Source organism: Vigna unguiculata, chromosome 5 (assembly GCF_037176805.1).
Source record: "Vigna unguiculata cultivar grain cowpea cultivar isolate G323 ecotype 2 chromosome 5, ASM3717680v1, whole genome shotgun sequence".
Classification (NCBI taxonomy): Eukaryota; Viridiplantae; Streptophyta; class Magnoliopsida; order Fabales; family Fabaceae; genus Vigna; species Vigna unguiculata.
This window is the reverse complement of record NC_140796.1, coordinates 45,328,895-45,355,272: the sequence shown is the minus strand read 5'-3', so window position 1 is coordinate 45,355,272 and position 26,378 is coordinate 45,328,895. Positions and strand designations below refer to the sequence as shown.

Sequence of the window (26,378 nt, the reverse complement as noted above, 5' to 3'; positions counted from 1 at the left end):
ACATATGAAAAAAAATAGTTTATCTCTTTAATTTTATATATTTGTCCCCTAATTTTGTCCCGTTAATTTTTTAATTTTACTTTAAAAGGTTGCTGGACTGTGATTCAAATAATTTCTAATTGTTCGCACCCATTTAGAGTCTTGTATCCGTGACTGCACTTGTATTTGTCATATTATCTTATGCATAATATTTAGTACCATTAATATTAATGTGTGGAGCTGGACACTTTATACAATACTATATATAGATAACTATAACTTGTCTTCATACTATTCATAATAACAAATCGTTGCTGTCCCTGAATCTTTGGATCCCCCACTTTGTTGGAGCAGATGACACTAATATCAAAGTTTTAGTTTGTTTTTGAGTGCTTATTATTCTCCTAGAGCGATTGACTGCACACTCAACAGCCATATATGAAGAGAAAGTTACAGAGCAAGTAAACATATCAAAGCACTCTACCATTTGTGTAGTTTATTCACTTTCTAAAGAACTTGTTATTGTGACTTGTAAGAACTTATTAACACAAAGTACAACAGAATATTACACATATCTTTCGTACAATTTCTAACCAGCTAATTGGCACCAATCGGTGCCCCTCAGAAATCACATTGTAACTTGCTTTTGGAAAAAAAAAAAAAAAAAAGACAGAACAAAGAATTACAAAAGCATTAACCAAATGGAAAATAACATTGATTCACAAATCAGGACTTGTTGGTTAGTCCAAGGCCAGAATCAAGGACACATCAGAAGAACTCATCTTCCACGAGGATTTACCAATTGTGAGAACACTGCACTTGTGGCAGCATCTTCTGCATCATCATCTGTGAAAGAGTTTCCCCCATCAATGATATTAACACTGTTGTCAAAAGGCTCAAGACGAGTCAACTGAATTCCAGTGATGTGGTTTGTGCTGTTATCTTCAGGCTCCATGAGTGCTGAAGAGGTCTCTTGAAGCTGCAGAGCATATTCAAGATTCCACAAAACATCACCCATAGAAGGCCTATCCACTCCATACTCGGCCAAACACTTCTCAGCTGTTTCCCCAAACTTCTTCAGAGAAGCAGGATTCACCTTCCCCACCAGATTCTGATCCATGATTTGATCAAGCATTCCTTTCTTCTGCCATGTCATTGCCCACTCAGCTATGTTAACCTGCTCCCTAGGAAGAACAGGGTTCAGGGCTGGTCTTGTGCACAACACTTCCATCAAAACTACCCCAAATGAATACACATCTGATTTCTCTGTAAGCTGTTGCCTTCTGAAGTATTCAGGATCAAGATAACCGAAACTACCTTTCACAGCAGTGCTCACATGAGTCTGATCAAGAGCAGGACCAGTTTTGGAGAGGCCAAAGTCAGCAACCTTAGCAACAAAGTTATCATCTAAGAGGATGTTTGTTGTTTTCACATCGCGGTGAATTATGCTTAGAGATGCTCCTGTGTGGAGATAATGAAGACCTCTTGCTGCTCCGATGCAAATTTCAAGCCGTTGCTTCCATGATAGTGGTGGCAGGTCTGTTCCATATAAATGACTCCTGAGAGGTCCATTAGCCATGTATTCATAGACAAGAACCATTTCAGATCTCTCATCACAATACCCAATGAGAGACACAAGGTGGCGATGGCGAAGCTTGGATAACATCTCAATTTCTGTTCTGAATTCTGCAAGACCTTGTTCTGATCTGGGGTTCCCCCTTTTAACAGCCACATATGTCCCATCTTCAAGTGTTCCTTTGTAAACCCTTCCAAAGCCACCAACACCAAGAAGCAGCTTCTCGTCAAACTTGTTGGTTGCATCAAGGATCTCTTGGACAGTGAAGAACCGTCCGAGATTTGTTGAAGCTAAGGAAATGCAGCTTGCAGTTGCACTCTTCTGAGAAGTTGTTGACATTTTTGTCATGGTTTGAGAGTTTCCATATAAGGGTAAAGGAAGCCAAGAATGACCCTGTTGAGTAGACTTTGATTTGTATCTCACCATGCAGCAGTAACACAAACCAAGCAAAGCTATGACAGCCAGAACTCCAATGGAAGAACCTATTATTATACCCTTCTTGCTTTTACTTGATGATGAACTAGGAAGGAGACTCTCAACTGAAGAAACTCCATCCAAGCTCTTGAATGCATTACTGATCTTTATAACCTCCAATCCATTCATGGTGGCATTTGTGATATCTGCCATTGTATCAGGACCAACACTCACTGTCAAAATGTTGGAGTCTGCTGAGGCATTGGAAACAAAGTCCTTATAGTAAGGCACAGACAAATCATTGGTTATGGATGAGAGGTCAAGGCTTCCAAGAGCTATGTCAGTATTGATGAACAAATTGAACACCAGAGTGTTGAGAGATTTGCTAAAGATATCACAAAAGTGCACCCTGATGAAGTAGGAGAAGTTTGGATCCACAGTAAAGACCCAAGTGATGTTGAAATTTGAATTGGCTACATTTGCATCCCCCATTGCTTCAGAAGTGGCATAGACCCAATTGGGTGCAGTCTCAGGTGTAACACCTGGATGATACTTAATGCTGGAAGGGTTAACAGACACATTAGTGACTGAACTATTCACATGGAGGTATTTCTGATCATTCTCCCAAGTCCTTCCCAGGGTGTCATTCTGGGGAGTGAGCAAGGGACCACCCACGTTTAAACGATAAACTGTCTCAAAAGCAAGTTCAGAAAGGCCATTGAATGGTGCAGTTGGGTTAAGGGCCAATGCCTGATCAACAAACAAGTCATTTGGCATTGAAACAACTTCAATTGCATTGATAAAAGCCACTGCAGAACCATTTGAAGGAATGAAGGTGACAGTTAAGGTATCAGAGGTAACATTGATGGCATACTCCCTAAACATATATGAACCATTGTAGTTCCTAAAGGAAAAGTTGCACAAGAGGACAAAATCATCAGTGACCACTGTTATAACAGCTTCAGTCAAATTGTGGGCTGAGTTGGTAAGGGGGTAAAAATATAGTCTCAACCAGTGCCTACCTTCATCAACCCTAAACCTATAAGAAGCTTTCTCAGTGAAAATCCTAGCTGATTGATATATTGGAAAAGGGACACTAGAATTTGAACTAGCAACAACAGAATTCGAGGTTTTCAACTCCGGTGAAGAATGCTGTGAGTCAGGGACGAAAGTGCGATCTTGGAAAGTGATACTTTGGGATGAACCACAAGTAATTAGATAATTATCATTAGGAGTGAATGTAGCAGATGAACCATTCACCAAAAACAAATAATAAACGACAAAAACAAAGGAAACCCACTTTACAAGTTTCATCATCACCATTGTAGTTCCCCAAGAATGCACCAATCCATAAAACAATTGAAGCAATACCCTTTAAGCCTTTAACCTTAACTTTATCTCCCGAGCCGCAGAAAAACCTGCAACAACCTCGGATCTATCAATCTCAGAAGACAGAACTGGACATTTCCGTTACAAGCAACAGACAAAATACAATGATTCTAATTGCAACTTGCAACATCACAATTGACGAGACATTGCAGAACACAACACAACACAAACTCAGCATAGGGGTCTTAACAGGGAATTATGTTGTGTACTTACCCTTTAAGTCGTGAATAAACTTGCTTCTCCCAAAGTGATTAACAGGGCTCAAAATCTGAAACAAAATGAGACCCAATTTAGATTACGTGAACCCCATCACTGAAATCCCATCAAGTTTAGCTTTTTAGTGTGGCCGCAATGCAAACACCTTTTCCAGGCTGTTGATTAGGCTGTCAATTACAGTGGGAAAAAGTGGACCCCAGAAAGAGAAAATAAGAATAAAAATCAAAAAGTGTTATCAAAGCTTCAAACTTGAAGGTTGAAACTCCCACAGAACCAGCTGTTACTCGAAGATTCTGTGGTGTGGTGTAGTTTTCAAAACTCAGAATCTTTGTAACCAAACGAGTAAGTAACAAAATGAAGAAAATAAACAAATAAATAACGGAATGGAAGTTTAGGAATTGAGGCTTACAACTACTAAAATGGTTCTATTGTATACAATATGATAATATGAATCATTTGACAATATATTAATAATTTTGATTTGAAGTCTAAAGGGAGAAGAAAAACAAAAGAACATGGCTCGGAGAAAATGGTTGTTGCGCTGGGTTCAACGATAAGTGGGACCCACTTTAACGCGGCTTCAAGATACATAAGGGTCGGAAGTTGATAAAACAACGTATCAGAAACTCTTAGCTTTAACACAGTTAACTTAGCTTTCCACCATGGCTAAAAGGTTTCTCTGGAGTAAATTATTATTCTACAATTTTTTTGTTTTTTCACTATGCATTTCTTCTCCTTTATTTTAGTTTTAAAAAGAAGAACATCGTTGTCTTTGTTCTGTTGGAAATGTTTGTCTCATTCACTATCTCACAGCAATGTCGATAAATCTATAAATTATGCGGTGACATCCCTCGGTGTAAGAATCCTTTGTTGCACAGGTTTAATTTATGTTTAATTAATTAGGGATTATTTAATTCGAATTTGATTTTGATATACTGTTCATGTGAAGATTTTTATATTATTAATTGATTAAAAATTATTTTTCTTGTTATAATCGTAATATACTCTGATGAGATAGTTTAACTCAATACTTGTCTTAAAGTTATGTGTAAATCTTTTATACATGAATATATTCATATAGTAGGTTTCGAAATAATATTTTTTTGTAGGTATTTGAAGAATTTGATTACATGTTTTTAATGTAAACTATTATTGTAAATGGAACCACCTCATTAAGATTATAATAATGTTTAAAATTCAAAGGAAATTCGGATAAAATGGAATATAATCTTTTTTAATCTTCTTAATTCTTTATATTATTTTGTTTTCATTGGTGTCGTTGTGTTTTCTAATTTTACATTTATTTTATTACAAATATAATTTTTTTGACAAAGTGTAGAAGTTTTAAATATCAATTAATTTTTTCTTTAACAGTTGAAAGTCTATTTTTCTTTACACTAACAGTGACCAATGAAGTCACTGTCTTTGCAATATTGTTTCTTCCAAATTTCCGTGATATCTATCTGAATCTTGACCTTTTGTAGTTTTTCTAGTCAATTTTCGGATTAGGTAAAAAATAATCTTTTTCCTGTAATAAAGTTAATTAAAAAAATCCCTAAATAGACCTTCTCACATTTCATTTCCCAAAAGTCAATTTCGCAGCCGTGTATAAATTGTTTTAGGACCGAAAGACGGGTTAGAATTATGAATTTTGACGTATTTCTAAAAGGAGAAGGAAATTGTTTAGGAAAAAATAAAAAATTATAATAAAGAAAAATAATTTAAATTAATTAATTAAAAATATTGAGACTATCTTTAATTTAATTAGTGAGAAAAAATAAAAAAAATAGTTTAAGTGTAAATAATTTTTTAAAGAATTTAGTATAATTTCAATTTTATATATAATTAAAAATAAAAGTTCTAATTATTATAATTTTTTTTAAAAATGATTAATTTTATAATGTTGTAGTATAACATTAATATGTTATTATGATAAGTTAATTATTTAACAATTTTATTTTTTAAAAGTGTAAATTAAAAAATGGTTTAACTTCGATTAATGTAATTATACTTGAGATTAAAGATTAATTTTAAATTTCAAAATTAATTTTAACATAATCAACTATAAATATGAAAATAAAATGTACAGATGAAATTCTCATATTATCTGGTCTCGCTACGTCTGTCCACAAATATGGTGCCTCTATTCACACGTGTCTATTTATGTTTTAGGAAGGAGAAAATCAATGATCCAAAATATATGAAAGCAATCATCTTGGATTTTACCTGAATAATCATTGGATTAATTGTTTCATCCCATGGACATATTATAGGAGTGATTCATTCGATCTCCGTTTATTGTGGCTAATGTCTTCCACTTTTTCATTTGGGTACTTTAATATTGAACAAGCTTTGATTTTTTTTTTTTTATACTGGATTTTAATTAAAGACCCTTTCTAGTTGTTATTTTACTTAACAACTTTTACTTTCATGTGGACTTATACAAATATTGAACTTCATTTATTTTATTGTATTTGATTCTAATGATTATAAATTTGCAGTTTTCATTGTTTGCTTTTCTAAATTTTGGCTTTTTAATTTTGACTGTTAGCAATGTTTTAACTGTGCTTTTTTCATGCAGATACCAACCTCCTCTTCTAGTTGATCAAGTAAAACCTGTAAATGAATATGAAGAAGAAAGAGGTGAATTGATTGGATTTTTCTTTTAATATTTTCAAGATTGAATGTTGACTAATATTGATCTGATGTAGAAGCCTCACCAAGGATGCGAGGAAGAGGGCATGGTTGTGTAAGGAGTTGAGGTAGAGGTATTGCTAAGTACTTTGTTTCACTAATTGACTGTAAATACCCATATTATATATAGATTATGGAATGATCATAAAATGCTTTATTTAACTTTTTGTTAGGGTTTCTCTAAAATTTAAAATCTCCTTATTAGGAAAAAAATATGTCGTGCTAAAGAATTTACAATGGAGGTATGGAATATAGTGATGGTTGGGATGATGTATGTGGCTACGGTGGAAGAGGTTGTGTGTGGTCATATTAGAGGACATATTTTGATTACTTGCAAGGTACGACCACCAAAGAAGAAGCAATATTTTATTAGAAATTATTCGTTAAACTAATTAACTATGATTTTGAGCACAATGAGTCTCTTCTAAGTTTGCATACATGAATGTTGTCTTAACAATTCAATAATCCAAAGTTCTACTTAATTAAAAATTGTTTTACTTGATTGATAATAAAAAAAAAGTGCTTCATGTTGTCTTAAAGAATTTAACATATGGATATGCGTGGAGTCCAGAGGATGACAAGATCCACATATGGCTATATAGTAAGCAATTTCCTCACGCATGCGTTGAAGGTATGATTCATTTAGATAGTTTACTGTGTATAAAATATGGTTAACTTAATCTTGTTAAATTAGTGCTTCAATTATTAATTGATCCTTATTATTGTCTTATAAAAGCTCGATCTTGCTTATTTCAAATTTAAATCATCACCTTTGTATTTTATGGCAAGCAAACAAGGAGACATAGATGGATATATGCTCAAATGAGTCTCCAGCCACTAAATTATAGAAGTTTCCTTCTTGGAAGAAGGTTTTTTTTTTACATTTTTTGTGATGAAAAAAGGGCCATTAGTTAATATTAAACTATTAAAGTATAAATAGAAATTTTATAAACAAGTTTCATTAGTTATAAACAACTCAACTCTCTACAAACTTTTTCTCTAGAGTTCTCCTCCTTATCTCCAAATTCCTCACTCCTGTGCTCATTTGTTTAAATATCAGAGACCGCTAGGGTAACCCCTGTGGCGAGCTTTCTAATTCTGTCTGATCAGTTTCCTCAATTGAGTAAGTTGGTTTTCTGCTCTTTTCTTGGTCAATTGTTCTTGTGTATGCATGTGATCAATCATGAATCGCATGTGACTTCTGAGTTTTCTTTGTGAGTCTTTATTGATTAGTGGTTCTGATGATGTTCCATGACCATGTTTATGTTATTCCTAAGTTGAGTTGTGAGCTTCGTTAGCTGAAAGAGAGATTTGATACTTTTTTAGTTGTTTAGTCATCTTCAGGTAAGGGAAGCTAATTACAATGTGTGTGACATGTAGAATTATTGAATTGGTAAATTGCATGACTATTTTTTTTTTGTGAAATTGAGTTCTATGTTTCACGATGTGTGAATTTAGGTGTTAATTGTGATGTTGCTTACTTAGGAACATTTGTGAAATTGATATTTCTGTTAGGCCAAGTTGTATTGATTCTTATGGTGAAATTGAAATACATGTTTGATGTTGTGTTTCCTAAATTCATTACTCAGTTTGTGTATGCCTTTATAAAGAATTTCTTACACGGAATGATCCAAATGTCATTCACATATTCAAAGAATAAAGGCTATGAAATACAAACATGATGAAGACGCTCAACACAATCAGTAAAGGTGGACTCATGTTCACAATCCATTACATTTTCCCATGCTTCCATCACAACATCCCATGTTTCAAAAGAATTTACTAACATTTTGTATTTCGCTTGGACATTTTTATGAATGTGGAATTAGCATACAAATGATAACATTAAGGAAATACAGTACTAATAGCATTCATCAAAGCAAAATCTTTGTCACTCACAATTAGTTGTGGACAACTCTTATATGCCATGAATAATCCTCTAAGTCTTTCCAGAGCCCAAGTGAAATTAGTTTGTTGTTCACTAGATAAGAATGCAAAGCCATCAGAGAAAGTCAGCCTTGTAGATGTCAACCCAACTCAAGTAATGGCAATCTATATTTATTGGTTTTGTAGGTGGTATCCATCAACAAAATAATATTAAATGCATTCAACAATTTAACGAAATCAGGATGCGTCCAAAACAAGTCGCTAACCACCTCTGATTCATTTTGACATCTACTCCAATGGATGTAATTATCACGTTCTAACAGCGTCATCAAGTGTTGTTATTCATTTCTCAAACCTATCAATGATCGTTTATAAGTGTATCTTGCATTATATACTTGCTTTATCATTTTGACATTACACTCATTATTTTCTCTAAGAGTGAGGAGAATGTTCAGGCTTCACTTGACTCTTAATCATATTAACATGCAACAAATGTTCAATAGATTTTAACCTCCCAACAAATGGGTGACCAACTAAAGTGTGTGACATATCATGATTATGATATCCACACATTACCTTTATCACCCAACCATCTCCATTAGAAATTGGTTTGCCTCTCAGTTTAAATGGACAATCGCATTTTCTTGTGTCAAATACACTAGGTTAAACATTAAATTAGTACTTCCTATATTTACCACCCCTTTCACAACTTAATAATACATATGTCTTCCTCTATGTTAACCATTGGCTTTATCAGATCTATAATGAGAACAACAAAATCAAGATTAAAAGTTATCCCTCGAACTGAATCAACTCATCATGCGTGAGAAATATCTGATCGGTTGTAAAATTATTTGTATAGTCTCCCTCACACATCTTATTTATAAAAGAAAAGAAATCTAAGATAAAACTCGAATTTACTTACATTCTAGATACAAAGACTACTCTGATCACTTACACCATAACATCGATATACAATACCAAGTTTCTTTAGTAATAAGTGAAATGAAAATGAACAAATCCATACAAGAATCAAATAAATTTAAAACATAAATACAAATGAGTAATAAACCTTAAAAATATATAAATTATAACAAACAAATTTTAAATAAACATTAAAACAATACAAAACCATAAAAAAAAAACCAAATTTCGAAATCTGTGAGAGGGGGGTAATCAAATTTCTGCCTAGTCTATGCAAATGCAAAATCTTAACCCAATACTAAACAAACCAAGTGTAAACTTTTGCAAATAACCTATAATAAATGAAAATCTGCATTCAAGATATTCAATACTATGACATACCCATTTAAGAACCCTAATTGGGTTCATTTTTCATAACACAAAATAGTAGAATTTTATTCAACAAATGTACAGTGTGACAGGTCCATTAAAGATTCCATGAGATGAAAAACGGTATAAGTATTATACCAAATCAATCAAATTGAACAATTGAAAATCGAACCAAACCTTGCACTTGTTAGGGTAGCTATGACAAAAAATATATGCATAGGGTATCCATTAGGGCTGGGCAAAATAAACCAAACTGCATTGCACTACCAAAAACTGCACTACCAAAAAATGCACTGAACTAAAAAATGGTTCGCATGAACTGCACTGAACTGAAAAACAATTCAGATGAACTGAACTGAACTGTTATTCTTAAAAATAAACTGGACTGAACTGCACTACACTGAACTGCATTGAACTGCACTATAATATAAACTGAACTGAACTGTTATAAACTGAACTATTTTATGAACTGCACTACGTCAAAACTGAACTACACTATTTTTGGACTGAACTGCACTAATTTTTAACTTAACTACACTATTTTTGAACCGTTTTTGAACCGAATTGCACTGATTTTGAATAAACTTCACTCTTTTTGAACTGATTGTACTATTTTTGAACCGGATTGCATTGATTTTGAATTGAATTGCACTATTTTTGAACTGAATTACACTATTTTGAATCGAATTGCACTAATTACATATGATTGTACTACGCAATAATAATCTAAAGTTTATAATTTGAAAGTGCCTAGAAAATAATACTTGAAATATGTATCATACTTCAATACACCAATTAACATTTTTATAATTTTTTTATTTATATTAAAGTTTTCCGTAACTTAAAATATAATTAAAATATTAAAATTAATATAATAAATATAAATATTTGTATTAACTTATTTTTTATATTTTAAAATCTTATGTAATATTACTTTTTAGTTTTACAATGTTTATTATGTTCGTAAAATTTTTTAAAAGGATTTATTTTAGAAAATTCTCAAAATTAATATTTTTTTTAACATTTGTATTCATTAATATTTGTATGAAAAATTTTCTAGAAATTTTATGAAGTTTTAAAATTAATATTTTAAGAATTTTTTAAAATAAATTCTCTTTAAAAAAGTTGATGCCACGTAATAAATATTTTAAAACTAAAAAATAATATTACATAAGATTTTAAAATAAAAAATACGTTAGTACCAATATTTATATTTATTATACTAATTTCAATATTTAAGTTAAAAAAAATTAATATAAATAAAAAATTATAAAAATGTTAGCTGTCACAAAATTTAATTTTTAAAAATAACTTCTGTAAAATCATAACATAAAAATAACATTACATAGTAAAATTCATTCAAAATAAAATAAGATATTGAATTAATTTATAATTTTTTAATAAATTAATTATAAATATTTTATATTTTTCTCAAAGAAAGAGTAAAAAAAAATTAAGACAAAATAAAATAAATATTTCAATATGAAAGAGAAAGAATAGAACGTAAGACATAAAACACATAAGTCCAATTCTTATCCTAATACCAATATTTTATTTGAGGTATTTTGTTCTTTCAATCTACTATAGTTCAATAGTTAACTTAGTTAACTTAGTTATCTTAACATAAGTTTAGTTTCTTAAAACTGAACTATTTTATAATACAATTCAATTATTATTATTAATAGTTTAGTATATTTTAGTTTAATATAGTACAATTAACTATAGTTTAATATAGTTTAGTAAATTATGCCCAGTCCTAGTATCCATAGATAAAATTCACAATTCACATAGTTAATAATTGCGAGTAGTGGGTAGCAGATATTTTAATACTCGCTTATAAACGGATTGGATGCGAGTATCATACTACCCGTACTCACGAGTACCCATTACCTACAAAAAATTAAAATTCAAATTTTATTCAAATTTTATTAAGTTAAATTTAATTAAAATTATATTTTATTAGACTAAATTTAATTAAAATTAAAAATTAATTTATATTACATTTTTATTTTATAATTTCATTTAAATTTTAGTGAAATAATATTTAAAATATATATCTTTTTTAAATATTTGAGGGTGTGCGGGTGTCCATGGATACTCGCAGATTTTAAAAAACTTTGCGAATTTTTTTTAACAGATACCCAATAGAAAAACGGATTGATAGATTTTATTTATTTCAGATTGAATAATGGTAAATATTATCCATGTCTGACGCGACTCATTGTGATCCTTAGTTGAGAATAATTGATAAATGTATCTTCACATCAATAATTTTTTTGTTTTTATTTTACCAAATTGTGTGTCCCATTTAATGCAATGCTTTTCCGGACAAAGCAAATCCTACGTAATTTTGTAAGAAAATTAATTTTATTTGTAAAATGAAAAAATATAATTTACTATCAATAAAAAATTTAGGGTTAAATATGTTTTTGGTCCTCAAGTTTCAGTGAAATTTGAAATTAGTCCCTCATCAAAACTTTTGACCAATTTAGTCCTTCATCTTTCAAAATGCATGAATTTAGTCCTTTTAACCAAATTTTGTTAAGTTTATCTGACGTTTCAAGCGCATTTCATGATAGTATTTAAATTATTTACACTGTTTAACACATTTTTGCTTCAATGTTAACTTAAATACTATCATAAAATGTGCTTAAAACGTCAGATAAACTTAACAAAATTTAGTTAAAAGGACTAAATTCACGCATTTTGAAAGATGAAGGACTAAATTGGTATAAAGTTTTGATGAGGGACAAATTCCAAAATTCACTGAAACTTGAGGGACCAAAAACATATTTAACCCAAAAATTTATTAGTATATCTGTCTTAATAAAATATTTGTTTTAGTTTAATTAATATTATGATGCTTTTTTTAATAAAAAAGAATCTCGAATCCACTAAATATACATGAGAGGGATATATACGAAAAAAATGTGTAACATTAACATAGTATTTTTCTCTACTACTCTTTTAGTTCACACAATGTTTTTCTTTTTTTCTTTTGCATTTCATCATATGAAGTTATTGTCTTTTAAACTTAAATAACTACTATTATAGCATTAATTCTTTTTATTATTTATCTTTAACTTTCTATTTTAAATTTAAATAATTACCTATAAGGAAACAATTACCTACATAATAATTATCTAAGATAGATTCATAAAAAATTTTTATTTTTATTTTAATAATTATCTATACCTATTAATAGAAAAATTAATTTCAAGTAATTGTTTTACGATAATTTTTTATGTACACAATTTTTTGTTAATATAAATTCATTTATTATTAACCTTTCAAAAAAATTTAAAATTTAGTTCAATATTTACGATAAAAGTTACCTATTGTAAGGTCCAGTTTTCTGCCCTAATATTTTAAGGGTTGCTTTAAAACTGTTGGGCCTAAAGGCTAGCCCAAAGGATAAAACTCACTCCTAGTTTGCCCTAACTCACACTTTCCACTCACTTTCAAAGAATCTTGAGCTGCAGTCGTCAACCCCTCTGCTAGGGTTTGTTTCCTCACCGTTGTCAAGTTCGCTCGAGCTCTTGCCTACTCAACGTAAGTTACCCTTCGTCTCGTACCATCCCTTCCTTATGATGTTTTCGTGTTTTCCCAGTTAGGGTTCTGTAGGGAGCTCCTCTTATGTTTGTTCCGAGGTTTTTTCAGTTCCCTAAACTGTTTCGGAGCTGCTGTGCTCACTCTTGTGGTGTCGAGGTCCTTTGCTAAACCCTTTCCAGGTAAGGGAAGCTAGAACCCCCTGTTTATTTGGTGCGAAGTCTATTATTTTGCGTTGTTTCGTGATTGATTGAGGTTGTATGCTGTTGTGAATGCATGAGATGGTTGGTATCTTTGTTTGGGCATGAAAATATGTTTGTGGTAGGGAGAAACAGTGGCAAGGTCCGACACTCTCGCCCAAGCGAGCCTGTCTCGCCTAGGCGAGACTTGTAGGAACAGGTCAGGGATGCACTCGAGCTCTTGCTCAGGCGAAAGCTCTTGTTTTGAGCGAGGCACAATCTCGCTCAGGCGAGGGACGCTCGCCCAAGCGAGCACGCGTGAGAGCCTTGGCATGTTGCTCCTGTTTTAGCCCAGGCGAGGGACCTCACCTTTGGGCGAGGGATTGTCTCGCTCAGGCGAGAAGGGCTCGCCTAAGCGAGCCATGCGAAAGCCTCCCAGCGTCCCTGTCGCCTAAGCGAGGGCTCCTGGCTTGAGCGAGATTCGTTGCGGGTTACACTATTCTCTTAGTTTGGCTAAATGAAAGGTTTGGTTTATGTTGTACTATATATAATGTATGAGGCTTACGAAATGAGATGCATGAGATAAATTGTGGTTACAAATTGGATTGTTGTGATTGTGTGATCTTGGCATGAGGAACAAATGAGATGGTTAATATTAAGGTGGCATGGTATTGGCATGAGATGGAATTCACAACTATGGTTTGAGAATAACAGATGGGTATGGATTTACTGGGAAAATGAAAGAGGTGAAATATAAAGAGCTGGCATAATGTATAAATGTATATGCATGTTAAATCCTTTTTGATTTATTGAGTACGATTGGTCTGTGTCAGTGCGTAATTCCTTGGGATCTCTAGGTGAGATTTTTAGGGTCGCGCTTTAGTGGTCAGGACGTAATTCCATGGCCCCTGCTAGTGGGTGTCCATGGTGGTGCCCCATCTATATAACTTGGTAAGGATTCAAGGTAAGGACTACATCCTGACACTCTAAGGAGTCAGTTAGTCTCACTTAGAGTGGACTGACTTTTGTGGTGAGAGTAGCAGGAGGCCTGAAACTCATTAAGGGATAACCTTGTGGGGGGATTGATTCATTGTAACACTTGTAACATATAGCTTGGGGGTGAGCAGCTCGGGGGTGAGCAGAGGTATCCACCACAAGTGCAAGCATCCGCTGAATCCGACCAGGTTATATGTATCCGGATGAGTCGAGTCGAGTCTTAGTGTATTGATTGAAAGGTCATAACATGTTTGGTTGATATATGTATATTGGACTGTGAGGGTATATCTGATTGAATGATAAAAATCTTTTTGGCTCTAGCTTACCCCTTGCTTGTTTGATTGCTCTGTATGTTGCTCTTCTACTCTTGTGATGATCATCAATTTATTGATAGGAGCAGATGTGAGAGGTACTCGTGGTCAACAAAGGAGAGAAGTTTCTGCTGTATAATCTGCATGGGCTAGACTTCATGTTCTTGATGGGCTTTTCTTTAGAGTTGTAGCCCATGTACCTGTCCGTCCTTTTTTATTTCTATATTTTTTGTTAAACTTTTTATCTAGTTCCTTTCGGGCATCGTGGTGTGCCTAGGATTGTAGGAGTTGTGTTTAAGACTCCAGGACTGCATTTCTTTTAATTATGCTTATTAATTAAATGGGACATTACACCTATAATTAAAGGTTGAATATAATTTTAGTTGTTGAATTTTGAAGTGAAATTGTGATTAATTATTACAATTTGTATCAAAATTTTGAATACAAATAAATTTTAATTTCGCAATAAAATTTAGAGATTAAAAACATATTTGATTTTATAATTATAAAAAATTTATTTTTAACATTTACATTTTTTTTAATTAACTTATGGTAGTATACATGTGTGTAGGCACATTGATGATATGTTAATAATTTTTTTTTTTTGTTATGATAAAAAGAAATGGACGCAAATACATTTGAAAGGTCAAACGGCAGAGAAGACTATTTCTTCTTACACCCCAAACCCCATAGTTTCTTCTACGCTTCCATTGGTTATGGAAAATGTCATAAGTATGACTGTATGGGTTTTATTTGGGAAACTCTTGAAGTGGAGAGTTTTCAAGATTGCACAATAAAAGAAAAAATTTTGAACTGAAGAAAGTCAGGAAAGGAGAGAAGAGAGATAATTTAAAGTTTATTTTGAAATTAATTATTTTCTCTTTAATCAAACATGAGAAAATGTGTTACAAATGCATATCTTTTTTCTTGCCCGGAGGCAAAGAAAGTTTTATAATTGCTTACTCACTCGATTTCAAATCTTATAATTAATAATGTCTATTACTGCTGAAGTTACAAATACAACGGTGCCAACACCTTCCTCAACAACAGCTACTCCAATCCAAGGCGGGGATGGTGCAGGAGTGAAACCCTCAAATCCCTCAAAATTCTACCCCAACTTCAAACACAATAACCTCATCTTTTTTACTTTTCTTCTTTTTCTGTTCCTAGGAGACACTTTTTTTAGTGCAGCGATGCAACTACATATATATTGTGTTAGTCATATCCATTGTTTTCATTCTCATGTCCGAAGTTGGAAGACCCAGTCTTGTATTGAGATTGAACATATCATTTTTAGAGCTTTAAGTTAAGTCAATCGCCCGTTTTGGTCGATGTCGTGGCATACTGTGTTTCTCAGACAATCATTATCGTTTAAAAGTGCTTTCTTACGATGGCTTCTTAATTTTGTATAGCTTACATGTTAGATAACAAATCGAGAGTAAAGCATTTCAGGGGTTACTTCTCTTTAAGAAGGATTGAACAACGTAAATCTCATCTCCAGCACTATCATAAAAGTATTGATTGCGATGCCAAATCCACAGTGCACGGGTTTCATTTTTCATCTGCATATATAAAACGTTACAGTTAGTTTGAAGTTCTACTCAATTCATGTTTTCTGTTGCTCTAATATGAATGCAATAACTATTGAACTTATAGCATGAAGGAATCAACAATGTTTTAACAATTTCCGTCCATAAAAGAAGTGTGAAGCATAGTGAAAGAAAGATGAGGTATACCTCCAGAATGCCATGACCAAAGCTACTTTCTCTGAAAGCACTGTAATCCCAGCAGAAGTTACCTGCCGCTGGGCCAGATGTAAAATTAAAGGCGCAGAAGCCACCCATAAAGTCATCTGGTGTAGTTGTTGATGGTTCATCAGCATGCGTGATTGCCATCTTTTCCCTGTTACCACCATCACCGACCGTGATATAAACAGGACCACAAGGATCCAATGTGTAATTGTATACCCTGTTTGATCTCTCATACGCATGAACCTGTTAAGAATTTTGCAAGCACAAACCATAACAAAAATGCAATTGTTTAAGCGTTTATTAAACTTCACCTCTTAATTTATCTATATGGTAAAGACAATGATAGGCCAAGCAACAAGTATCCTTTCACACAAAGTTCTTAATTCAGCAATGTTTATTTCATCCATAGATATTATAGATGATATTCACATGAAATAAAAAAATACACTTACATGACCATTGAAGACAATGTCAACGCCATATTTATATAGTAAGTCCTCCATCTCTACCCTCATACACTCTGCTTCTCTATCATGTGCCTTGTAGGTGCTGTACCAAGGTGCATGCCATGTAGCTACCAACCACGGAGTTACTTCCCTGTCAACAGAAGCCAAGTCCCTCTCCAGCCACTTGTACTGGTCCCCTGCAATTAACAGAGCGGATGACACTAGTAGTGAGTAACACGAATGTAAATAAACAGCAATGCTTTGTGAAGTCAAATCATGCTTGAATGCGGATCATGTGGAAGATAGTAAAGGAAAAGTTTAAATACTTATTTAGTCCTCTAGTTTGTTTTGAAAATTCAATCAGAACCTTAGTTTTTATTGTGTTTATTTTGGTCCTTTAGTTTTTTAAAAATATTCAATTTGATCTTCACCGTTATCTTTGACTTAACGCCGTTTTGATAGGGGTCAAGGTGGAACGCTTTAATGGAATGGTGGCACTTCCATGAAGTGATTTATGTAAATGGAGGAGGTGACATGGCAAATATGTTCTTTTTAGGGTTGAGACGTGAAATTTGCCCTAATGAATGGTTTGCTCTCTCCATCGTAGGGGTTGTCTTCTTTGTATGTTGATGAGGTCAATTATGGCTAGGTGTTCTTCATCTTCATCTTGCTCATGCAATGCGTCTCTAAGTGGTGGTTTCTCTCATGGTGGTGGCTATAGGGGTTTGGGTGTAACACCTATTTGCAATTGCGGTGAGTTTGCGGTGTTGAGAACGGCTAGAACTGCAAAGAATGGTGGGAAGCAGTTTTGGGATTGTCCTAATTACAAGGTTAGATTAATGGAATTTTTTGTTTTGAGCATTGGTTGATTTTAGTCTTTGCCCTAACAACAATTTTATGTTTTCTTATTGTTGTTTTGAAAAACAACATGAAAGTGAAGATGTGGTGGGATGCAATTATTTCAAATGGTGCACTGAAGAAGATGGTGACCAAAGAGATTCTACTATTTTGACACAAAGGAGAAAGATATATAATTTAGAGAAAGATGTTAAGCTTTTGAAGAAGTGGGTGAAAATCTTGGTAGGGGTGGTTTGTTTTTTTTAGTCTAATTAACATGACTTTAGTGTCTCTGTTGTTGAAAACTCCATGAGTTATGTAAAACAGAGAATGGGTTGTAGTATGATGGTATGTAGTTTAGGTGATGAAGGGTGTTAGATTTTGTAATACGAAATTAAATCAATGAAAGGGTTGACTTCTTTATACATTATGATGGTTTTTGCATTCCTTATTGTGATAGTCATGTATTAAATGTATTAAACTACAAGATGTTAAACATAGAATGTAAACACAGAATAAAAAGGTTGACTTCTTTATACATTAAACCATGAATCTGCTGAGGAATTGATAAAACCAGCTATAACAAGGAACTAAAACAACCATTGAAAGGTTATATATATATATATATATATATATATATATATATATATATAGCCATTGACGTTGACACACCAACATTCCACTTTCTAACAATTTTATTCCGAATATCCACTGTCTTCATAGTTGGATTTTCTATTACTGTGTTTTGTATCTTCTCACTTAACCACTTGGAAGTTATTAAACCAACATTGAATTCTCTACTACATATATGATTGTCATCTATTTTCTTTAATTGTCATGTTTGTATTGGAGTCATATACTCACAATAAGCAAACCAATGACATTTTCCTTTTGCACCCAAGCATGTTACCCTAACCCTTTGTTTATCATTTTTCTGGATTTTCAATCTTCTCCCACAATGCACTCCATATGTTCTAATGGCATCTAAAAATTCTGCCTTATCTCCAAAATAAGTCCCAACTTCCCATTTGTACTCAACCATGTTTTTAGGCATTGAAAAGGTGACAAACTGCCCATAATTTTGCGTGTCATCCACCAATGAATCACTCTCTTCACCACTCTCCAACTCTTCTTACTCCCAATCACCACCAGACCAACCACTGTCCAACTCTTCATCATCCCCTAATCCTTTCTCAACATCACCCTCCCAGATCCCTTTTTTTCTTGTCTCTAGAGTAACTCCCACCAATTCCACTAACATCACATTCTTCTACATGATGGACTTCCACTTGCACACTACCCTCCCATAAATGATGATCAACTACATCATCTAAATCAAAACCAACATTCACATCAAATAAACATTCATCCTTATCACCCAAAACCTCATCTTCAGACTCAACCCAACTCCAAACCTCACCCTCACCCTCCTCACCCACAAATTGAGCATTGTGCTCACCCTCAACCTCAAACTCAAGAGCTTTTACAATCTCAGCTTTAGATACTTTGTGTATCACAAACAAGTGAACCTGACCAAATCGTCTGGCAATATACTCACAATGTGGATTGCACCATGGTCATCACCCAAAAGCTGCAAACTTTCATCCAACACAAAAGTTTTTTTTATAGCATACCACAACTCCTTGATTTCAACATATCCCATTTCCTTAACTATCTCTAATATCTCAAAATAACCCTATACTATACTAGGCGGTTGGGGCCGGTATGATTAACCACTCGTCCCAACCGCCAACTTATAGTCCCAGTATCAACAAAACAATTGCTTAGCTATACAAAAAGATCATGCATACATAGCAGCCCAAGCAGCATACAACCAAAAAGCCGACTACTCCTAACTTAATAAATAATGGTTAAACTCCCAAGATCAAGTCACATGTCTCGCACTGGGCCGTAGCCCAGCCCTTACAGCCCATAAGAGATCCACTAAGCCCAATAAAGGCCCAACCCATAAATAAGCTAAACTGTGATTAATACTCGATAAATATAGGTGGACCCCAACAATTAAAGGTATGCAATTCATTAATTCACTAATATGTGATTTGACTTTTGAGAGCTTTTTTGCTAACTTGATCGTCAGAGTCTTTTCCACAGATAATCCCCAAAATGTCCGATTCGCCTACATTACAAGCACATACCCTAGCCGAGAAGTAGAGAAGTATCCATCCCAACGAGTCAAGGATTGGGTAAGATTTCATTTGTACTCCCTGATATTTTGTTACTGTTTCTGTAGGAACAAACCCCATTTATCTGGGTCACAAGACAATGTACTTATTTCCCCATTATATGACATTTTCCCACTATTAAAAAAATCCCCACCATGGTGGATCACCACTTCCATAAAATCATTTGACATGTCAACCTATATGTAAATAAAATACAATTACAATGCCAAATACCAATGCCCACAAAAACAACCGTTATTACAACCCATACCCCATTAAGGGTCTAACACTACTTCATAAATGGGGGACCACAACAACTGACAAAGAAACACAATGTGGGGCTTACAATCTGACAACGCATAAAGAAATAAAACAATCCACAGCTTCAACCAACATATACGAAAGCAACAACAACAATTATCAACACACATTTCGCAATACATAACCATTGCATATAAACCCTAACATCAAAACCCCAAATCCAATAACAAATGATAAAACTCACCTTCGATACTTAGGGCTTCCAGAAACCAACCTCCAACGCCTTCGCGCTTGTTGTCTCGATGATCACAACCCCAAATCTCTCCGCACCTTCGCAATTGGAAACCCCAATGACGAACTCCCACTCACAAGACGTGAACACCTAAAGAACTCTTCACGTCCACATTGACAAAACCCTGCCACATATACAATCTCACTCACTCTCCCGTTAATGATTTTGACGTCGTCCCTAATTAGGACTAAATTGGATGTTTTTAAAAAACTAAAGGACCAAATCGAACAAACTAAAAACTAGGGGTGTTTTTGAATTTTAGAAAAAAATTAGATGACCAAATAGGTATTTAAACCTAAAGGAAAAGGATGTGAAGCAAGAGTTTACCTGATTTGTCATACGATGTGTAGGAGTCGAGCATTATAAAATGTATCCCTCCAGCATTGAAAGAATAATATAAAGTGGATGATGATCCACTCTCTTCTGATGGGAAAGCAAATCAAGAACTATAAGCAACAAATGTCATGATTCCCTTCTATTACCATTATAGGGACACTAGAAATCAGAGGTTGCATGTACCTAAATGAACAAGGAAGTTGACTTGTAACAAAGATGAAGATAAGGTAGTCCAAGTGGAAGACAAGAAGAATGATGAGAAAAAGGCTGGTAAAGAAGAAAGTGAATGTCACAACGAGGTTGATACGTTTCATGGATGGGAGTGTCAGGAAATTCGCAAGAATAGCAGCCTGCCCCAGTACCATTAGTTAGATAAAGAATGGCATAAGTAACATCTCCAACCAAAAAAATAAGATTGGGATGGTTACTGGTGATGTGGTTAACTGTGGATGTGGTATTGTGTGTATGACCCAAGTCTCCAGCCACTGCTATTCTGTTAGGGTAACTTTTGGGGCCAGAAACTGGCATAGTCCTGAAGTAATGAACATCATTCATTGCTGACAAAAGAAGGATCTCCGCATGTAAAAGTTGTCTCTGGGGAATAATACAGTTTCTAGTCAGAGTAACAGTAACCATATGCTACCTACATCTTCAAAACTAGTCTAATAAAGACAAAACCATTCTAATCACAGTAAAGATATCATATATAATTTACAAGTCCGTAAGTGTAAAAATCAAAAAACAATCTTCCGAAAACAAGAAACCTCTTCTTTGAAAACTACTTACATATCTCAAAAACTCTTTCTCATGTCCACAATAAAGAGAATAATCCAAATTAGTATTCTTCTTTACTAGCCTTGCACTGCCAGTACCTGCAACTGATCTAGAAAAACTTCCAAGCTCATTTCATCAGTAAATATAATATCTGATCCATCTGTGTAGGTTGAATTTTGAGTAACAGATGGGTTCAACTTGGCGAGAAGAAATCTAGCCTGGCTACTATGCTGGTCACATCTTATAATCCTTGGCACTGGAACCCTGTCGGCCACCAATTGCTCTGCATCGAGTTCCGGGGCTTCCAACAGCTTTCTGAAGTTCTCATGATTGGGGTCCTTATCATAACCCAGTTTCCTCCACTGAGCGATCTTGGACCCGTGATGAATCACCACATAGAAAAAAGAATCAAAGAGCAAGATAAAATCCGGAGAAACAGAACGAATATCCAGCAGTACTGGAACAGGTGGACCATCAAACGAATATTGGAAAAGAGTAGGTTGAATCATTATAAGCGATCCTACTACTCCCTCGCGGTTCAGCATGAGCCGGAAAAATGCAGTTTCATCAGGAGTAGTGTTACAGACGTCAATGAATTGAGATCGCCTCAAGTGAAACATAAACTGGGGATAGAGCGAAAAGTTGGAGGATAGGCGGAAGGAAGATGGGTCTTCCGGCACATAGTCCCCAAACTTAGAAGTAAAACGTATGAGCGAGTCATCCAGCCATCTAATGACATCACGAGGATGGCATTTTTGTGCCCGTAGAATGGCGAGTCTTGCCATAACTGCAGCAGCAGCTTCTTGATCAAAACCAGCAGCAATATCAACAGAATGGTTTGCAACCCATCGTCTAGCAACAGTTGTCACTCTTTTTCGGCATCCCATGTTCCCCTGCCTGTACCGTGTTATAAACTGAATCAAAAATGCGGAGCCGGGTTGAATTCTCTGCCGCTGATTCACTTGGAAGAAAAAAGCAATGCAAGTTTTGTGGGTAAGTGTGTTTAACTTCCACAAAGAGGTGCCACCTTGTCCAACCTCAGCGTCACTCACCAAACTGTTCTTTCTATGCAGAGACACGCAAGGGCCAAGTGCTCCACTGATGTGGACATCTTCGGTGGTAACTATCTCAATAGTGGCATCAAAGTTCATCTTCAAATGGCCCTGGTCGTCAGACTTGAACATATGCCCGAGACATTTCTTGAACTGATCGGATTCGAAAGATTCAGAGAGAATCATGAATCCACCAGACTGCTCAACAGGTTGTCGAAGCTCGGCGGCCCCAACTTGGTCGAGCGAACAGGCAAAGAGATCAAGAACAACAGACGCATCAGATAGCCTCTTGGAGAGTTGGTTATAGAAAGAGCAAGAGTTGGCGTGGTGTCTGGCTTGGTTGTTGAAGATGTGATGGTGGGTTCTGATGGGTTGGCAGAGATCAGAATCAACAACAATTCCAGGTCCGATAGTGGCAGGTCCGGAGGTGAAGAGCATGATCCTGGAGCCAGTGGTGACAAGGCAAGACTCTAGAAGTCCGAGGGCGACGGAAATGGCAGTGCCGGTGCACCTTGGAGGGCGAGTGGCGGAGGAGGAGTCGAATGTGGAATGGATTTCTTCAATTGCAGAAGTGATGGAAAATTCACATTCTGAGAATGGCAACAGAAAATCCTGTTTGGGGGTGTGTCCGTGATGCAGCGGGTGTGTGCGGCCGATGTTGAGGAACTGGCGGATCTGAGGCAGAGGTTAAGGAAGATTGAATAAAGTCAGCGATGATCGAATTAAGTGGATTGAATGATAAAGAAAGGAGGAATTGAAGAGAATGAAATACCTGATTGGAGGAGAGATGACGGGTGCCGTGGAAGAGGTGGAGGGAGGAACAGGGGGAAGAGGCGAGATGGTGGAGATAGACCATGGAATCGAAGGTGAGGAGAGCAACGAGGGCGTGGTTGGGGAAGTGGTGGTGGAAGAGGAGGAGGAGTTCCTTCTTGAGGGAGAGGAGTTGGTCGTGGGGGGAGGAAAGATCGATGAGAAAGACGAAGGCCGGGGGAGGAGGAGGGGGAGAGGAGGAGGGGAGAGGAGGAGAGTACTCGACGGTGCTGTAGGTGGGGAAGAGTTCGGCAGGGAGGTTGGTGTCGGCGATGGCGCGGGGAAAGGGGTTGCGGATGGAGCAGAAGGGGCAGTGCCAGATGCGGGACTGGTAGTCGAGACGTGCGTAGGGATTCAAAACGGCGGCGCATCGCGAGCAGAGAAGAGGGTGGTATGGGAGGATAGGGACCTCACTCATCATCAATGGAGTGCACAGTATGCTCAGAGGGATCACCAGATTCGTCTCCTCCGCCGCCCACGAATTCCATGTCCACCGGAGCCCTTCCACCGCCTCCAATTCCACCAGGTCCATCTCTCTTTCTCACACGCAGTAAGAATGGAAATCACGTTTCCGAGCTGGTGATGCCTCTTGATTCAGACTTGTAACGGCATCAAGTTTTTCAAAATATTCTCCAGGTCGTAGCTTTACTGAAATTGTGGACCCAGAATTTTCACAGCAAACCCTAATTCTTTTAACGGAGAAGACATTGCTTTCAAACAAAATCTTGAATTAGTTAAATGTCTTCACTTTGATGGATTTGCTCTGCAAGTAGATGCCGGAGCGAGTAAACATCGAGTTCACTTCCTCCTCTTGTTGAAAGAAATTGGCGAGAACAGGATCCCACCATTTATTTGAAGGTGTAGAAAGAAAGAATTTAAAGTATATTTCTAATATTACTACTTTATTTCAATTTTTTTATTTTATTTTCCATATAAAAGCTATTTGGTTATATCAAAAAATTTCTTTTAAAATTATAATAATAATAATAATAGTAATAATAAATAATAATAATAATATTAGTATTATTATTATGATTTATTTATTTAGAAGTTTAAAATTTTATTTAAAAGTTTAGATTTAACTATCACATAAGTTTGAAACTTAATATAAAAATCAAATTTTATTTAAGAATTTAAATTTATTTAAAAATAAATCTAAAATTTAATACGATAATCAAATTTTATTTATAATATTATAATTAAAGTAAGTCTAAAATTTAATATTTTAAAATTTTTAGTATTAAAGTAAAGATTTAAATATATATTTGGTCCCTATTTTTGTCAAAGTTATTCAATTTGGTCCTTATTTTCGTTGTGTGGTCAATTTGATCCTCATTTTTGTAAAATTGCATTCAATCGAGTCCTTTTGGCAAACGATGTTAAAATTATTAACGTCATAGTGACATCGTGGAACTGTTTGGGGTACGTGTCAAATTTTGCAGTGACGTTAGCACACATTGGCATAGTGTTTATTTAGTTATAATTTAGAAAAATAAAATAAAATAAATTGCGTAAAACAATGTTTAAGTGAAAAATATAAAAAGGTGGAATTGAAGGTTAATTGCAACGAGAGAAAGTCGAAGTGAAAAAGTGAGAGTTGGGCATTCGAGTGTTTGAGAGATAGGGAAAAATTACGGTTCATGAGAAAGGGGAAAATTAGGGTTCTTATTCATCAAATTAGGGTTCGTCAGGAGATTGGAAATTACGCTTTGTTCGTGATTTGAGATTGGAGATTGGAGATTGCGCTTCGAGATTACGGTTGGAGGTTGTGATTCGAGATTGGAGCGTCAACCAGGTTAGTAAGCTTGAGAAATATTTGTGTATTGTTTTTTGGTTTGTGGTGCATTTGCGGTGGATTTTATAGCTTTGTGGTTTATTGTTTAAAATGTGGTACTTTTTTGGTTGATTTGTGTAGTGTATTGTCGCTTTCGATAGTGGGGAGTGGTCATATTTTGTGTTCGGTGGTCCCCTTGTGTTCCCCGTTGTTTATTCATTTTTCAGTTATGGTCCCCCGTATAATTGATAGCATGTTATTTTTATTTTTTTTGTATTTAGATGTGTGACGAGAGATTCAAGGTTGTGGTCCACCATGGTGGACATTTTGTTTAGAATGGTGGGCTATTATATGTGGGTGGATTTATTGATGATTGGTCATGTGACCCAGACACATGGAGGGCATTTTGAGGTGTTAGACACACTTAAGTCTATGGGTTATTTAGCTGTTAAAGAGTTGTGGTATGTTGTAGATAGACGACTTCAATTGTTGTATGATGATAATGGGTCAATTAATATGGTACACGTTGCTAAGTGTACTGGAGAAGTCCACTTGTTTGTGGTCCATATTGTGTTAGAAGCAGTAGTTGTAGATGATGATATAGAAAGTAATTTGGAATATGTGATTGCTTAAGTTAATGCTGAGTTGGGAGATGGAGGTTTGAGTGAGGTTATCTTGGGGGGTGAAGGTGGAGGTCTAAATGAGGCTGACTTGGGAGGTGGAGGTGAGAATCAGGCTTACTTAGGAGGTGAGGATGAAGCTGAGTTGGGATTAGGAGGTGAGGATGAACCATTGTTGGGAGGAGGTGTAAGACCCGTGAAATTTAAATAATTAAATAAATAATTATTTAATAAATACGGGTAGGGGAGCCTTTATGGCATTTAATGGAGATTGTTATGATGTGGAAAAGTACTAGCTCAAATGGTTGAGAGTACTTTGATTGTGTGAGAGGACTTAGGTTTGAGTACTATGTATACCATTTATGTGTTATTTAATTGTTATTATTTTAATTATGTGCATGGCCATGTTGAGTGATAATAAAACCTTATAATTATAAGAATTATCACGAAACATTAATTGGTTGAGTGGTTGTGTATTAGGATGACATTGGTTTGGTTTTGAGTTCAAACCTTGGTAGAACCAAAGTAAACTTTCTTTTTGCTAAAATTAGTTTTGGCTTGAATGTGAAAGGGCAAAGGAAATCCTAGCTGAATGGGCAGCCAAGTAAGGGCTGAAAAACCATCTCATAATTGTGCTTGAATGGCAATTACCACCATCAATGAGATAATTTTCGTTTTGGCCATTAATCACCCTTAATACCTAATTAAAAAGTGGATTAAGGGAGAGAAAGAGGGTTTTTGAGGCTGCCATTAGAGAGG

The 26,378-nt window shown here is 35.0% G+C and overlaps 3 protein-coding genes across 7 annotated transcripts; all 3 read right to left on the bottom strand.

Annotated features, from left to right (window-relative positions):
- Nucleotides 1–447: 447 nt before the first annotated feature.
- Nucleotides 448–4,209, bottom strand: LOC114185006 (receptor-like protein kinase THESEUS 1). Of its 3 annotated transcripts, none has more exons than XM_028072476.2 (3): nucleotides 3,984–4,209; nucleotides 3,572–3,626; nucleotides 448–3,387 (listed from the first exon to the last, which is right to left on the bottom strand). In XM_028072476.2, exon 3 carries the CDS (start codon nucleotides 3,290–3,292, stop codon nucleotides 758–760), a length of 2,535 nt encoding a protein of 844 aa, XP_027928277.1. In that variant the 5' UTR covers nucleotides 3,293–3,387; nucleotides 3,572–3,626; nucleotides 3,984–4,209; the 3' UTR covers nucleotides 448–757. The 3 variants fall into 3 exon arrangements, with proteins under 3 accessions (XP_027928277.1, XP_027928276.1, XP_027928275.1); XM_028072475.2 differs by lacking the exon at nucleotides 3,984–4,209 and adding an exon at nucleotides 3,720–3,977; XM_028072474.2 differs by lacking the exon at nucleotides 3,984–4,209 and having other exon boundaries at nucleotides 3,572–3,977.
- An 11,638-nt stretch (nucleotides 4,210–15,847) lies between these two features.
- On the bottom strand, nucleotides 15,848–21,008 carry LOC114184688 (purple acid phosphatase 15-like). Of its 2 annotated transcripts, none has more exons than XM_085673951.1 (5): nucleotides 20,773–21,008; nucleotides 20,581–20,673; nucleotides 16,687–16,877; nucleotides 16,220–16,477; nucleotides 15,848–16,045 (listed from the first exon to the last, which is right to left on the bottom strand). In XM_085673951.1, the coding sequence occupies exons 2-5, from the start codon at nucleotides 20,612–20,614 to the stop codon at nucleotides 15,932–15,934; spliced, it is 597 nt and encodes a 198-aa protein (XP_085530077.1). In that variant the 5' UTR covers nucleotides 20,615–20,673; nucleotides 20,773–21,008; the 3' UTR covers nucleotides 15,848–15,931. The 2 variants fall into 2 exon arrangements, with proteins under 2 accessions (XP_085530077.1, XP_085530078.1); XM_085673952.1 differs by having other exon boundaries at nucleotides 20,581–20,676; nucleotides 20,773–20,966.
- Nucleotides 21,009–21,040: 32 nt separating this feature from the next.
- On the bottom strand, nucleotides 21,041–24,077 carry LOC114184011 (Sec23/Sec24 protein transport family protein). Of its 2 annotated transcripts, XR_003604534.2 has the most exons (3): nucleotides 23,188–24,077; nucleotides 21,376–23,090; nucleotides 21,041–21,183 (listed from the first exon to the last, which is right to left on the bottom strand). XR_003604534.2 is itself a non-coding variant. In XM_028071236.2 (2 exons), the coding sequence occupies exons 1-2, from the start codon at nucleotides 23,755–23,757 to the stop codon at nucleotides 21,441–21,443; spliced, it is 2,220 nt and encodes a 739-aa protein (XP_027927037.1). In that variant the 5' UTR covers nucleotides 23,758–24,077; the 3' UTR covers nucleotides 21,270–21,440. The 2 variants fall into 2 exon arrangements, 1 of the variants encoding a protein (XP_027927037.1); XM_028071236.2 differs by lacking the exon at nucleotides 21,041–21,183 and having other exon boundaries at nucleotides 21,270–23,090.
- Between the last annotated feature and the right edge of the window lie 2,301 nt (nucleotides 24,078–26,378).

Excerpts from the sequence above, each read along its gene's own strand:
- LOC114185006 (XM_028072476.2), bottom strand. The coding sequence starts at position 3,292 with ATGGTGATGATGAAACTTGTAAAGTGGGTTTCCTTTGTTTTTGTCGTT.
- LOC114184688 (XM_085673951.1), bottom strand. The coding sequence starts at position 20,614 with ATGCTCGACTCCTACACATCGTATGACAAATCAG. Across the intron at positions 16,478-16,686 it reads ACATTGTCTTCAATGGTCAT|GTTCATGCGTATGAGAGATC; the intron begins GTAAGTGTATTT and ends AATTCTTAACAG. Across the intron at positions 16,046-16,219 it reads TTGGTCATGGCATTCTGGAG|ATGAAAAATGAAACCCGTGC; the intron begins GTATACCTCATC and ends TTATATATGCAG.
- LOC114184011 (XM_028071236.2), bottom strand. The coding sequence starts at position 23,757 with ATGGACCTGGTGGAATTGGAGGCGGTGGAAGGGCTCCGGTGGACATGG. Across the intron at positions 23,091-23,187 it reads GTCATCTCTCCTCCAATCAG|ATCCGCCAGTTCCTCAACAT; the intron begins GTATTTCATTCT and ends CCTCTGCCTCAG.